A 12,351-nucleotide genomic window follows, 5' to 3' on the forward strand; every position below is an offset into this window, starting at 1 on the left:
GTATTTAATTAACTATGTATCATATTTAATTAACTATGTACCATATTAATTTAACTGTGTGTAATATTCATTTAACCGTATACCATATTAATTTAACTGTGTATCATATTTAGTTAACTATGTACCATATTTAGTTAACTGTGTGCAGTATTCATTTAATTGTGTACCATGTTAATTTAACTGTGTACCATATTTAGTTAACTATGTACCATGTTAATTTAATTGTGTACTATATTTAGTTAACTGTGTATCATATTTAGTTAACTATATACCATATTTAGTTAACTATGTATCATATTAAGTTAACTGTGTCCAGTATTTATTTAACTGTGTACTATGTTAATTTAACTATGTGTAGTGTTCATTTGACTGTATACCATATTAATTTAACTGTGTACTATTATTTGATTCAGAAATTAGTAAGATAAAATACAAAATTTACAATAAGAAAAATGCATATCAGTTCAAGTCAAAAGCAATTGAATAACTGAAAAAATACATATTGTTAGGTTTTATAAGTTCATATTAAATAGCCTTTTTATAACATCCAACCATTCTACTTCTCACAAAACAACTCCAATCCTACATGTTACTCAATAGCCTCATTACAAGTCCTATTATGTCCTTCTTTTTTGCATCGTCCATATTTTGTATTTCTTGATGAATCTACCTGTGAAGCTCTTCTTTTCTTCCTAGGCCTGTCAAAATGATTTTTCGTGATAGAAGATAAAATATGTACTCATCTGATGTACTCTGACTCAACTTGATATCAAAAATTGAATTGATAAATTTTGTATATATTGCTCTATATATTTCAGCATGAAAATAATTATCAGTGAAATGATATAATGATCTACTGGCCTTCTCAATGCACACACATATATGCTTATATGGCATCTGAAAGATTTTCCATTCACCATAAGAGTAAGTACATTCCTGTAGGTTAATTTTACATGAGTACTTTGTATCTTTTATGTTATAAATCATGATATTTGATGTAAGGATAAATAACCTCTGACTCTCTTCTACATTTATTTACAACACTTTTTCAGGATCGAGGCAAAGATGGATTTGGATGCTGTAACCTCGAGTCCGTCTATCATGCATCAATTGCATAATTTAGAATCTTATATGATTAACCATCTGAGAAATGGGAAGATATCGAGCCTCTAGGATCCAACTATTAAAACACTCAGTCACATTAGATATCATGATACCCCAGCGTGGATCTGAAAAGATTGAATTTGCCCAATGCTCTGATTTTGTATGCGTTATAAAATTACTGGCATCGGAGACTTCTATTATAAGTTTGCTCATTAATTTTTAAAAAATATTCAGCCTTGGAGTATATGTAGCAGCATTTTATAAATCAACCAATCTTTTCCTTTCAACTGTACGATAATGGACAAGCACCTACATGTAAAACAATGAAATGTTAATGTATACGGTACTTGTATATTAACATACTCATATATTTTAAATATGTAACTTAAAAAATCAAAAAAAAAATACTGCATATCTAATTTTTAAAATTATCTATGACATGATGGATGTAGTAGAAGTGGTAGCTCTTAGTAAAGTACTTCGGCATTACTTTCATAAGCCCCTAATGTCTATCTGTCATAATCGTGAATGGTTGTCTATGATAGTCAACACAAGACTCTAAGGCTTCTTTCAAAATCTGATAAAACTAGTTCTAATTGCCACCGTTCTCTATATCAACAATAGTATATGCTATGAAAAACATATCATCATTTGCATTTTTACCTATAGCACCAAATAAAACTCCTCCAACCTTATGTTTAATAAATGTTGCATCCATGAATATCAGAGGTCTACAATCTTTTATGAAACCATTGATTGAGGTTTTAAAAGAAAAAAATAAACGTCTGAATCAATCTTTGAGGGTTTCATACTGTGCTATGCTGCCGGGGTTGGTCTCAAGAATGGCATCGCAATATCATCCTATCCGTTCATAAGATACTGATCTCTGATCATAAACTCTTGATAGCTCTTTTTTTTTCTATGCCAAGCTTGATGATATGGTAATTTCATATCGAATTTATGATGAATATCTTTCATAATTTTAGTTGGCCTATACAAAGGCATATCTTGAATTTTCTCCTTCACAATATTTGAAACCCAATGCTTTGAAGTCTTGGAATGAGATTGACCTTGCAATCCTACTCTGCATGTATATTAATTATTCATTATTTTAATTACAAATCTATCTTGATTTTCAAGGCGAGATGCATGAATGTGCCATCTATATCCTTTATATGCACACTCAACAGTTATATGCTGACGATCATTCTTCACAAATACAAAATCTCTGTAATTTGTAATACAGAAATTATGAATTGTATCATGAAGGGTTTTCACATCTTTGAATTCTTGAGCTATATCCTCTATAGAGTTCTTTCAAGCATCCAATGTATTTCTTGAACTTGGTTCATCTTCAATGGTAGCTCTTATTTCTTTGACTACTCGAATAAAATTACTTGACCTGTCAAACGAGAAAAAATGAGATGAATTATTCTTCTGACAATTTTTGGAACAACGTATAGGTTCAGCATTTTGAGATGGGTCGTTATCCCTGCAACATAAAAAGATGACATCATGTTGATTATTATATTAGGCAATTCAATCTAATTAAAAAAATATTAAAATAAATTATAAATAGATTTTGTATTACCTTATGTTGATTATCACATTAGGCAAGTCAGTCATCGACACAGAATGATATACAACCATATCAATTATTGCAACTTTCAACTTTAAATGTATTGCATACATATTCCTAACATCTTTATCTGCCGTGAGCATAATGAGCATTCTTGAATTGTTAGAAATATAAAATTTTATATCAATCATTGTAGGAGATAAATGCTTCCATCTCTCTACTATTTTATTGAAAATATAATTGAGAGTTGTCTTGAAAAATTGAAACTCTCTACTATTTTATTGAAAATATAATTGAGAGTTGTCTTGAAAAATTGAAATGATATGGGCTTCGATATCATAAGAGCACACAACCATAAAAATAAAATTTTCAATATCCTTATAATCCATGACTGTTAGAAACTTAAATGAAATATTTATAAAAAAAAAATCTTTAGGACTTGAGCATTTCAACGAAACACAAAGAAAAACTTTTATCATAAAGGAGAGACTTCATACATACCTGAATCTTAATGTCACGATATCATCGATATGAATGAAATGGGATTTGGCAAGGCTAAGCAGATTTTTTAAATGGGATAACTTTGTCAAAAGAGAAAGGCCAAAAATACCTAAATGGGCCAGCTTTTAAACCCTGTTATTTTGACCATTTCAGCATGAATAAAATGGGATTCGATAAGGCTAAACAGATTTTCTAAATAGGATAACTTCGTCAAAAGGAAAAGATCAAGAACATCTAAATGGGACAACTTTTAAACCCTATTATTTCTAATCTTAATTAGCAAGTTTTTATGATGTAATGGCACTTCCAAAAAAATAGGAACCATGGAATACGACGTCCAAAAAATCTAAAATCCAGGGAATAAGGAATGTTTCCAAAAGAGGAGTCAGCATCAAAGGGTAACTTAAGTATTTTTAAAAATTAAATAGCACCAAAAGAATATCCTATAATGGTAAATCTAAAAAGAGGGATCGGGAGTTACACTTTTAGTCAATAGAAACTTTTTGTTAGAGTGGTGTTAAAGGAGGAAGCAGCAATTAAATTTTTATTTATTATTAAAATTTATGCAAAAATTCTAAACCATTTAGTAGTTCTTAATTTCATCAAAAAATTTAATTTAATATAATTAGATCGTTCAACTTTTAAATTCATTCAATTCGATCTTAGCCTTAAATTTTATCAAGCCATGATGATATAATTATCATGTGATGTCACCTTTTGTATTATCCATTTCTTCCATATAAGCAGGTCATATGACATTATGTGACAATTCTGTCATAGCAGTTAGATAGAATTAGCCAAGATCTAAATTAAAAAAAATTTAAAAATTGAATGATCTGATTGTACTAAATTAAAACTTAAAAGAAATTTATAAATCTCTAAATAATTTAAGATTTTTTTACATAATTAATTATCATTAATAATATTATTATTGTTGGGAAAAGTGCTCTGATCACATAAGGAATGCCCACTCAAATTTTTGTGACTTTCATGAAGAAAATTGACCTATGGGCATTAGTCTAGATGTATCTAAGATGAGACCGTTGCTTCAAGTCTTCAATTCAATGTTGATGCAGCTGGAGTCGGGGGCCATCCGGGACTTGAGATGAAAGAAGAAATAGCAAGGAAAGTCCACACTCATTGGGATTTTTCCAGTGGGAGACTCTCTGATGATTAAATTAGTCAGAGCTTGAGAATAGTAGAGAAAAAAAAGTGGGAGAGAATACTAATATGCTATCCTCTTCTTTAATTAGACTTACCTTAAAATCTCCTTGGTACATTTTTATATAAAAGTGGAGCCGTAAGTGGTTTAGTCGGAACCTTTAGGCCGTTAGGTCTTATTCTTTGGGCCTTTAGACCACACTCTGACAAATTGGGAGGGAGATTTCAAGAATCGCCCATGTAGCTGACTAGGCTGGCAACTTGAGGAGCTTGGCCTTCAGGAGCTCGGCCTTTGGAGGTCAGCTTCTAGAGCTCAACTTTTGAAAGTCAGCTTTGAAAGCTCAACTTCGGGAGGTTGGCTTCGAGAGCTTGGTCTTCTAATAAGGTTGGTCTTTTGCTGTCTTTGGCCTTCTAATAAACTCGATCTCTGGAGGTCAGTTTTCAAATATCAGCTTTGGAAGCTTGATCTTCTAATGAGCTCGATCTCAGGAGATCGGCTTCGAAATCTCGATCTTCTGATGAGGTTAACCTTCGGAGGTCGGTCTTCAAAAATCGGCTTTGAGAGCTCTGCTATCAAAAACTCGACTTTGGGAGATCGGCTTAGGAGCTCAGCCTTCAGGGGCTTGATTTCAGAAGGTTGGCCTTCAAGAGCTCGGCTTTGAAAGGTCGGCCTTCAAGAGCTCATCTTTGGAGGTCAACCTTTGGAGGTTGGCTTTGAGAAATTGGCTTCGAGAGCTCGACCTTCGGAAGCTTGGTTTCGAGAGGTCGGCCTTTGGAGGTTGGCTTCAATAGCTTGGTTTCAAGAGATTGACCTTTGGAGGTCGGCTTTGGGTGCTTAGCTTCAGAAGATCGGCCTTTGGAGGTCAACTTTGGAAGCTTAGCTACGAGAGGTCGGCCATTGGAGGTCCACTTTAGGAGTTTGACTTTAAAAGCTCGGTCTTCTGACGAAGTCGGCCTTCTGATGAGGTCAACCTTTCGAAGTCAGCTTTCGAAGTCAGCTTTGGGAGCTCGACCATCAGAAACTCAGCTTCGGAAGGTCGGTCTTTGGAGATTGACTTTCCACCTCAGTCTTTTGATGACTTCGACCTCCTTAGGTCGGTTTTGCACTTCAGCCTTCTGAGGTCAGCTTTCTACCTTAACCTTTTGATAACCTCGGTCTTCTCTTTGGGTGCTCACAGACCAGTAGACCCATAGAAAGAAAAGTAAAATGATGGATGAGGGCCTGAGGGTCTCTCACCATCAGAGCTTTGAGTTGAGGAAGTTCTCTCTTTGAAATTTTTTTTTTTTTTGGATCGCTTGGCTCTATTTATATAGATGTGAAGTAAGAATTTGTTATAGTTAGAAGTAAAAATCAAGAGATGAGACATAACTCCCTCCTTATAAGCCATCATCTTTTTTCTTTATTTAGATTTAAATCTGCTATAATCATCCTTCTATTTTTAGATTGTAAAGATGTAATGCCGAGAATTCAAACTTTTATAAAATTACTTGCCATATGCTCATCAATGATAAGGAAGCTGATTTATTTATCTAACCAACCAACTTGCATCAATTCCAAGCTTTCTCAATAGAAGTACATCAATCAAAAATAGATATATTTATTTAAAAAGAAAAGCTAGGGGCAATAAATTGGGGTGTGGGGTGGTTTTTTATGAAGTCTGTAGGATCCTACTCGAACCCAAAGCAGTAGAAGGTTAGAAATGTTTGACTAGAACCTGGCTCATAGCCAACATTGCCTTTGATCCGAACCCAATCCAACAGCAGATTAGAAATGTCTAATTAGAACCTGACCCGTAGCCAACCCTTGACCCACTGATCCATTTAATGCCCAAGTCTATTTAGTATCGAACTCTATATTAAACAGATGGGCTATTTTTTTAATAGACTTCAAAATACACACATATATATCGATATAACTAGTATTTTTAAAAAAATATATATTGCATAATCTCAACATGCTTGGTGGTCTGGATGCGCTGATCCAGGCCCGACCTGCGAACGTGACAAATTGGGTGAGACTGATTGAGTTGGATCGAGAAGACGAGTGAACAAGTTGGGTCGGAAAGAGTACCACCCAATTAAATTTCAAGCCCATTACGAGATCTTCCATAGATACTCTCACGTGCACCGCACGTGCCAATACGTCGGACCCTATCTCAAGGCTGTTCCTTTTTATACTCCAGCCGCCGTTCACACACCTTAGAGAGGGAGAAAGAAAGAGAGGCGGCGATGGGAGATAACAAGAAGAAGAAACGGCGGGCAAAGAACAAGAAGAAGACAGCCGGCGAGCAGAGCCTTTTTTCGAGATACATCCGTGACTGGGTGTTCCGCGACCCTCCCCCTTCCGCCACCGACGACTTCGCGCCGCCACCGGTCGCCGGCCACAGGGCCGCCGACCGCGTGGTCTTCGAATTCCACTCCCACTCCAAGTACAGCGACGGGTTCCTCTCGCCTTCGGCTCTGGTGGAGAGAGCCCACAGGAACGGGGTGAGCCCCAAAAGATCTTCTTCTACTGTTCGATTTGTTGTTGGCCGCGGTTTTTATGATTGGATTCCTCGATTTCCGGGGATAAATTCTTTTTTATTAAAAAATTGATTTTTTTTGCTTTATTTTCTTTTTTGTGAATGTCGATGATGAATTCTTTGAGATCAATTGCTGTCTCGAGGGTTTTAGACATGATATCTGGGACGGTTTGCTTTATATGTTTAGTTGGTGAAGTTAATGCTATTTGTTTGTTTCTTTTTTCATGTTTGTTGTGCTGGAGCTTGATTATTCTGTCGTATTTCATATTTATTGAGGAGAGAGAGTCTTACTCTTATCCGGTCTTATTTGTTTTTTTCAAACGGTTCTGGCAGAAGTGGATTGAAGAGTATGTCATTTTCGCTTAAGGCTCACATATAACTTGCTTCTTGGTTATAAGTTTTAGAGGTTGATTATCTCTCAGAGTTCAGTTGATTGTGAAATGTCAGTGTTTACTTCTTCGTAAATTGTGGTTGAGACTTACTTTTATAAGGAGGGTGTCCTCTTATTAACCAAGTGTTGGAGTTGTGGACAGAAAAAAGGATGGGAAAGATGGAGCTGAATGAACAGATCTTATCTTAGTAAGTTGTTGCCTTATGCCAACTAAATCTACTAAAAAGGATGACAAAAATGACATTTTTGGATGAGATAGGGATCGGTCAATGGATTTTCTTACCACATATCCCTCAAAGCGTTGAAGGAGGTTGCCCTCGAGGGAAATTTTATTAAATTGCACTAAGGCTTTTAATTTGTATGGCTCAGAATATCGGACAATAAATAAGAGTCTAACTGTTTGGAAAAACAAGCTTGATGCTATAGAATCGAGCATGCCAAGATGATGCACGGTAATATTAGGGTGGATAAAGTGAGCAATATTAGAGAGCATATAGGAGTTGCACCAGTTGAGGGTGAAGTGAGAGAGATTGAGATGGTATGGGGCTATGGGCATATAGAGCAAGGATCCAACAAAAGCTCTGATAAGTAAAGGTTGTTGATTCTTATTTAGGAAGACAAGGATAAGTCCATGGAGACATGGATAGAGGATTTAGAAAAGCTGACAATAACATTTGATGTAGCCCTTAATAAGAATTATTGGTGATTAAGGATCCCTAAAGTGGGCAATGATGGTTGAAACAGCGGTTGATGACTGTGGTTATGTGGGTGTTATTAAAGAGATGCATTTGACTGTGCAATCATGGAATGAAGACTTTCATGAGAAATGGAGTAAATCTGAGATTCAGCAGGCTTGAGCTTGAGCATGGTGATTCCACAGAGCCATGATTAGATGTAGGCTGCCTTGATTAATCTTTTAATTTGGGTTAGCCATAACCATTGTTTATTCTTTTAGATCTGGTATAACTTGCCAGCTGGATACTTTTTCTGCTGTAGGTTCTATGATGCAGCTTTACCTTCATGAGGCACATCTTTTAAAGATGTTAAATGCACTAAGTTATCATGGTTTGAAAGTGTAAGGACGGATTAGGTTCTATTTTCTTTTCTTTTTTGAGTTATATTTTTTGACTTATGAGTTAGTATTGGTTCAACTAGAGTGATGGTTATATAGATTCCAGATTTGTAGGGTTTAACTTGTGATGGTCTGTCTATGTGAGAGTAAGACAACACCAAGTGTTGGAAGAATGAACTCAAAATTTCTATTTCTTTTCACATTTGCTGTTTTTAGCATGGTGGATCTTTGTGCTTTGCTATCAAAATGAATATTTGATCCTTGAGGAGTCATTTTCATTTAAGTATGGATTGTGGAGTTGACCAAAATCCCTACCAATTAATTTTCTTTTATCTGACAATAAAATCATATCCGCACCTTTTTGAGACTTGATCATCAATATTGATTATCATTGATTGGTATGAGAGGCTTCGTAGATGAGTGTCAAGAATGTCAGATCTATCAAGGTGTGGCAACTGCTCATATTTGTGTCAGACCTGGCAACATCAATATATGGCACCATTTGGATAGTCTGGGATCCTGTGATTCCAAAATTCTAGGATGCCAGATTTGTTTTAAAAGTTGATTTCTGGCATTTTGAATTTTTGGGATTGGGCATTTCTGGTCCTCCTGGTTGGACTGATGGATTCCTCTTGCCACATGTCTTGGTGTTTGTCAGGTAGTCTTTGTTAGTACTGATTAACAATGATTGTTTTATTTCATTGTCCAACAATGTATTTTGCTATTTGAAGTTGGTTGCTACTCCATTTTCCAAAATATGCATTATACAAATTATCTTTTCTTGTTTTTTTCTATTGCTTTCATGGATCATATGTTAAGGGATGTTATCACCAAAAAAAAAAAAGATTTCATCACTATTAGGAGTTCACAAATTTCTGCTGAATATTTATGTTCCTCTTTTTATTAGAACTTGTTAGTTGTAATTTTTTCATAAAATGCTTCTTGAATCAACATGTGCTAGAGAAAACATGGAACATGATTTGATAATCATGTGTTCAGAACAGGTGAAAGTTCTTGCTCTAACAGACCATGATACCATGGCTGGTGTACCAGAGGCCATGGAAACAGCCTGCAAATTTGGCATGAGGATAATACCTGGTGTTGAAATAAGTGCAGTATATTCTCCGAGGTATTTTTCCCCTCTATGTTCTGCAGTACAAAGTTTTATATTACTTGGTTGTATTCTGTTCTAACAGTAATTGCCACTTTCAGAAAGGAGCATGATAATGCCATGCAAATGGCAAACGAGAAATGGGCATTGCAAAAAGTTTATAAGATGGACATGGAAAACGTAAATATATTCATGAGAAAATGCATGGGAAATTCACTTGAGACCATTGTGAAAGCTATCAAGAAATTGGTTGCAATGGTTTTCCTAAATTTAGTTATTATTCCATCACATTTCCAGTAGGTCATTTGCTATAAGTTTTCTGAGTGTTCTCTTGGCTTTTCTCACTCCTTTGCCCATTAAAAATAAACAGAGTTCTGGAAAGCCAGGTTTTTCTTAGGAAATACATTTCTGGTATGATACAATTAGAAATTTGGTTTTAAATGCCAACTCTCAAGTTTCTAATCTTATACTCCTCCTCATTTTCACTTTGGAGGTTATACTAGCTAAAGTTTTACGCCTATGTATATTTTGCTTTTTCTTATTTGGAATTTGAACATGTGGAAGGGAAGAACCTGGAACTGGTGAACCTGTTCACATCCTTGCATATTATGGAAGCTGTGGGCCTGCAGAGTATGAGGAACTGGATGAATTACTATCCAGCATCAGAAATGGCCGTTATGTCCGTGCTAAGAATATGTTATTAAAGCTAAACAAATTAAAAATGCCTCTGAAGTGGGAGCATGTTGCCAAGATAGCAGGGAATGGAGTGGCTCCAGGGCGGTTGCATGTGGCTAGGGCTATGGTTGAAGCTGGCTATGTAGAGAATCTCAGGCAGGCTTTTAATAGATATCTGCATGATGGTGGACCCGCTTATGCTGTGTAAGAACACTAGCTCTTTAACAAATGATTTTAACCTGTTGAAGTTCTATGTTACTCTATAAAGCTGGGATTTGTCTTGTACAGGGGCACTGAGCCATTTGCAGAGACAGTAGTGCGGTTGATTTGTCGCACTGGAGGTGTAGCAGCATTGGCTCACCCATGGGCATTGAAGAATCCAGTTTCTGTTATCAGGGGCTTGAAATCTACTGGCCTTCATGCTATTGAGATCTATAGAAGTGATGGGAAGGTGGCTGGTATGATTTTGAACTGGAAATATTTTTAAGGATTTTTCCCTGAAATGGATCAATGGGTGTTTGTTGCATGGTACTGATAGATAATCATATGGAAAATAGAGTTACATAGACATTTCTGTTTTTAGAATTCCTGGAAAATTGATACTTTTGTATATTTCTACACGGCATGATGTGCCTGGGCACCCCAAAACTGGATCATCCTACCTTGTCAATTGGATGTTAGGCCCTTGTACAAATTATTTGAATATTTTGTCAAAAGATATTTGGTAGAAAATTGTAACACTTTTAAAATTTTGCATAAAGGGTAAACCACTCTTTGCTAAGCAGTGTGTCAGACCTCCTTTATCCTCCAAAAAACAAACTCTTTGCAAAGCGCCAAACCATTTTCTTCTTTTCTCATAGTGTAAATCTAATTGAAATAAAAATACATTAACTAGTCAACTTAGTCAAATTATTTATGTACTTTATATTATTTATATTATATGGAATTGTTTTTTTTGTAAAGGTTTGTAGAAGCTGAAGTTTTGGGACTGTTTGGAGTCTGGACCAGTGGACATTTGGCACCTGTGCCACATGCCCAAGTAACATTGGCCATATCTGTGGTTTTCTTTTTCCCCGTTTAGATATATCTTATCAATCTCCATGAAAGATGATTATTTCCTTTAACAGGATTCAGTGAATTAGCCGATACATACAAGCTTTTGAAGCTTGGAGGATCAGATTATCATGGAAGAGGTGGGCATGATGAATCCGACCTGGGAAGTGTTGATTTGCCACTCGCATCTGTCTACGAGTTTTTGAAGATGGCTCGTCCTGTTTGGTGCAATGCTGTGAAGGACATTGTATTAAGTTATGCAGATGAGCCCTCTGCTGCGAACCTAGAAAAAATTACAAGGTTTGGAACACCGAACAATTTGAAAGGTTATTCAACTCGTAGCTGTGGTAAGGATGTTGCCGAGCAGTGCCTTTCTTCATGGCTCACAAATGATGAGAAGGAGGGTGATGAATTTGAGGCCATCAGGAGGAAACTGGCGCACATTGATATTAGTAACGAGGGTTTGCAAATCCTATAATGACAGGGTAAATTTTGGTATATTATTTTCCCAATCGTCCAATCTACTATCGGTTTTACTTGTGATGGTTGGATGACATCTTCTTATCATATTTTAAATGCTCAGCTGACCATATTCCAAGGAAGGGGCGCGAGCAGATAGCAAAGGGACAGCATACTTTATCTGTTTTTGAGGCACAACTTGAAAGGTGCTGATGCCAGGTGATAGTTTTGTTATCTCGGCATCACTGTCAACTGTGAATAAGGTTCAGGCCCTTTTATCAGATGAATAAATTTTATGTCTTATGATACTCAAAATCTTCAAGAATCCATATTGTTTTTTGTTTTGTTGGGGTCACACTAGTTTCATGTGATGACTTTTTTTTTTTTTTTTTGGGATACTGAATCATTCAAGAGATTGTCAAATCGAAAATGGTGTACTGCTACAAATGGTTTCTAGGATGCAGGTGTCACAGGGAATTACGATTTTTGGTGGTTCTCCTGCAGAACCCCATTTAGCTGCCTCCATTTTCTTTGGTTTTGTTCCTCATTGTGTGTCTTCTGGCCCTATCGTCTTGGATAAATTGCCCAATATGAAGATTTATATATAAGAGATTGGTTTCATGGATTATTGATTGGACTGGCTTTTTGGCATCTACTTTTTTAAAAGCTTCGGTCTTGGTTGCCAATTGTGAACCCTGTTCCACCAATTTCTTAGTTTGATTG

General features: G+C 35.9%; 1 protein-coding gene and 1 pseudogene across 2 annotated transcripts; one reads left to right on the forward strand and one right to left on the reverse strand.

The window, feature by feature from the left end:
- Window positions 1-589: 589 nt before the first annotated feature.
- On the reverse strand, window positions 590-4,464 carry LOC140856288 (uncharacterized; annotated as a pseudogene).
- A 2,074-nt stretch (window positions 4,465-6,538) lies between these two features.
- On the forward strand, window positions 6,539-11,983 carry LOC105041631 (uncharacterized). Of its 2 annotated transcripts, none has more exons than XM_029263519.2 (6): window positions 6,539-6,832; window positions 9,335-9,459; window positions 10,006-10,320; window positions 10,405-10,574; window positions 11,244-11,664; window positions 11,753-11,983. In XM_029263519.2, the coding sequence occupies exons 1-5, from the start codon at window positions 6,575-6,577 to the stop codon at window positions 11,645-11,647; spliced, it is 1,272 nt and encodes a 423-aa protein (XP_029119352.1). In that variant the 5' UTR covers window positions 6,539-6,574; the 3' UTR covers window positions 11,648-11,664; window positions 11,753-11,983. The 2 variants fall into 2 exon arrangements, with proteins under 2 accessions (XP_029119352.1, XP_010916900.1); XM_010918598.4 differs by having other exon boundaries at window positions 6,540-6,832; window positions 11,244-11,654.
- Window positions 11,984-12,351: the final 368 nt, after the last annotated feature.

The sequence above is a fragment of the Elaeis guineensis genome, chromosome 3, assembly GCF_000442705.2.
Source record: "Elaeis guineensis isolate ETL-2024a chromosome 3, EG11, whole genome shotgun sequence".
NCBI classification, from domain to species: domain Eukaryota; kingdom Viridiplantae; phylum Streptophyta; class Magnoliopsida; order Arecales; family Arecaceae; genus Elaeis; species Elaeis guineensis.

What these genes read in the sequence shown, in the direction of transcription:
- LOC105041631 (XM_029263519.2), top strand. Translation starts at nt 6,575, where the DNA reads ATGGGAGATAACAAGAAGAAGAAACGGCGGGCAAAGAACAAGAAGAAG. An exon ending in AGTGCAGTATATTCTCCGAG is followed by an intron (nt 9,460 to 10,005) that starts GTATTTTTCCCC and finishes AACATGTGGAAG; the next exon opens with GGAAGAACCTGGAACTGGTG. An exon ending in AAGTGATGGGAAGGTGGCTG is followed by an intron (nt 10,575 to 11,243) that starts GTATGATTTTGA and finishes TTCCTTTAACAG; the next exon opens with GATTCAGTGAATTAGCCGAT.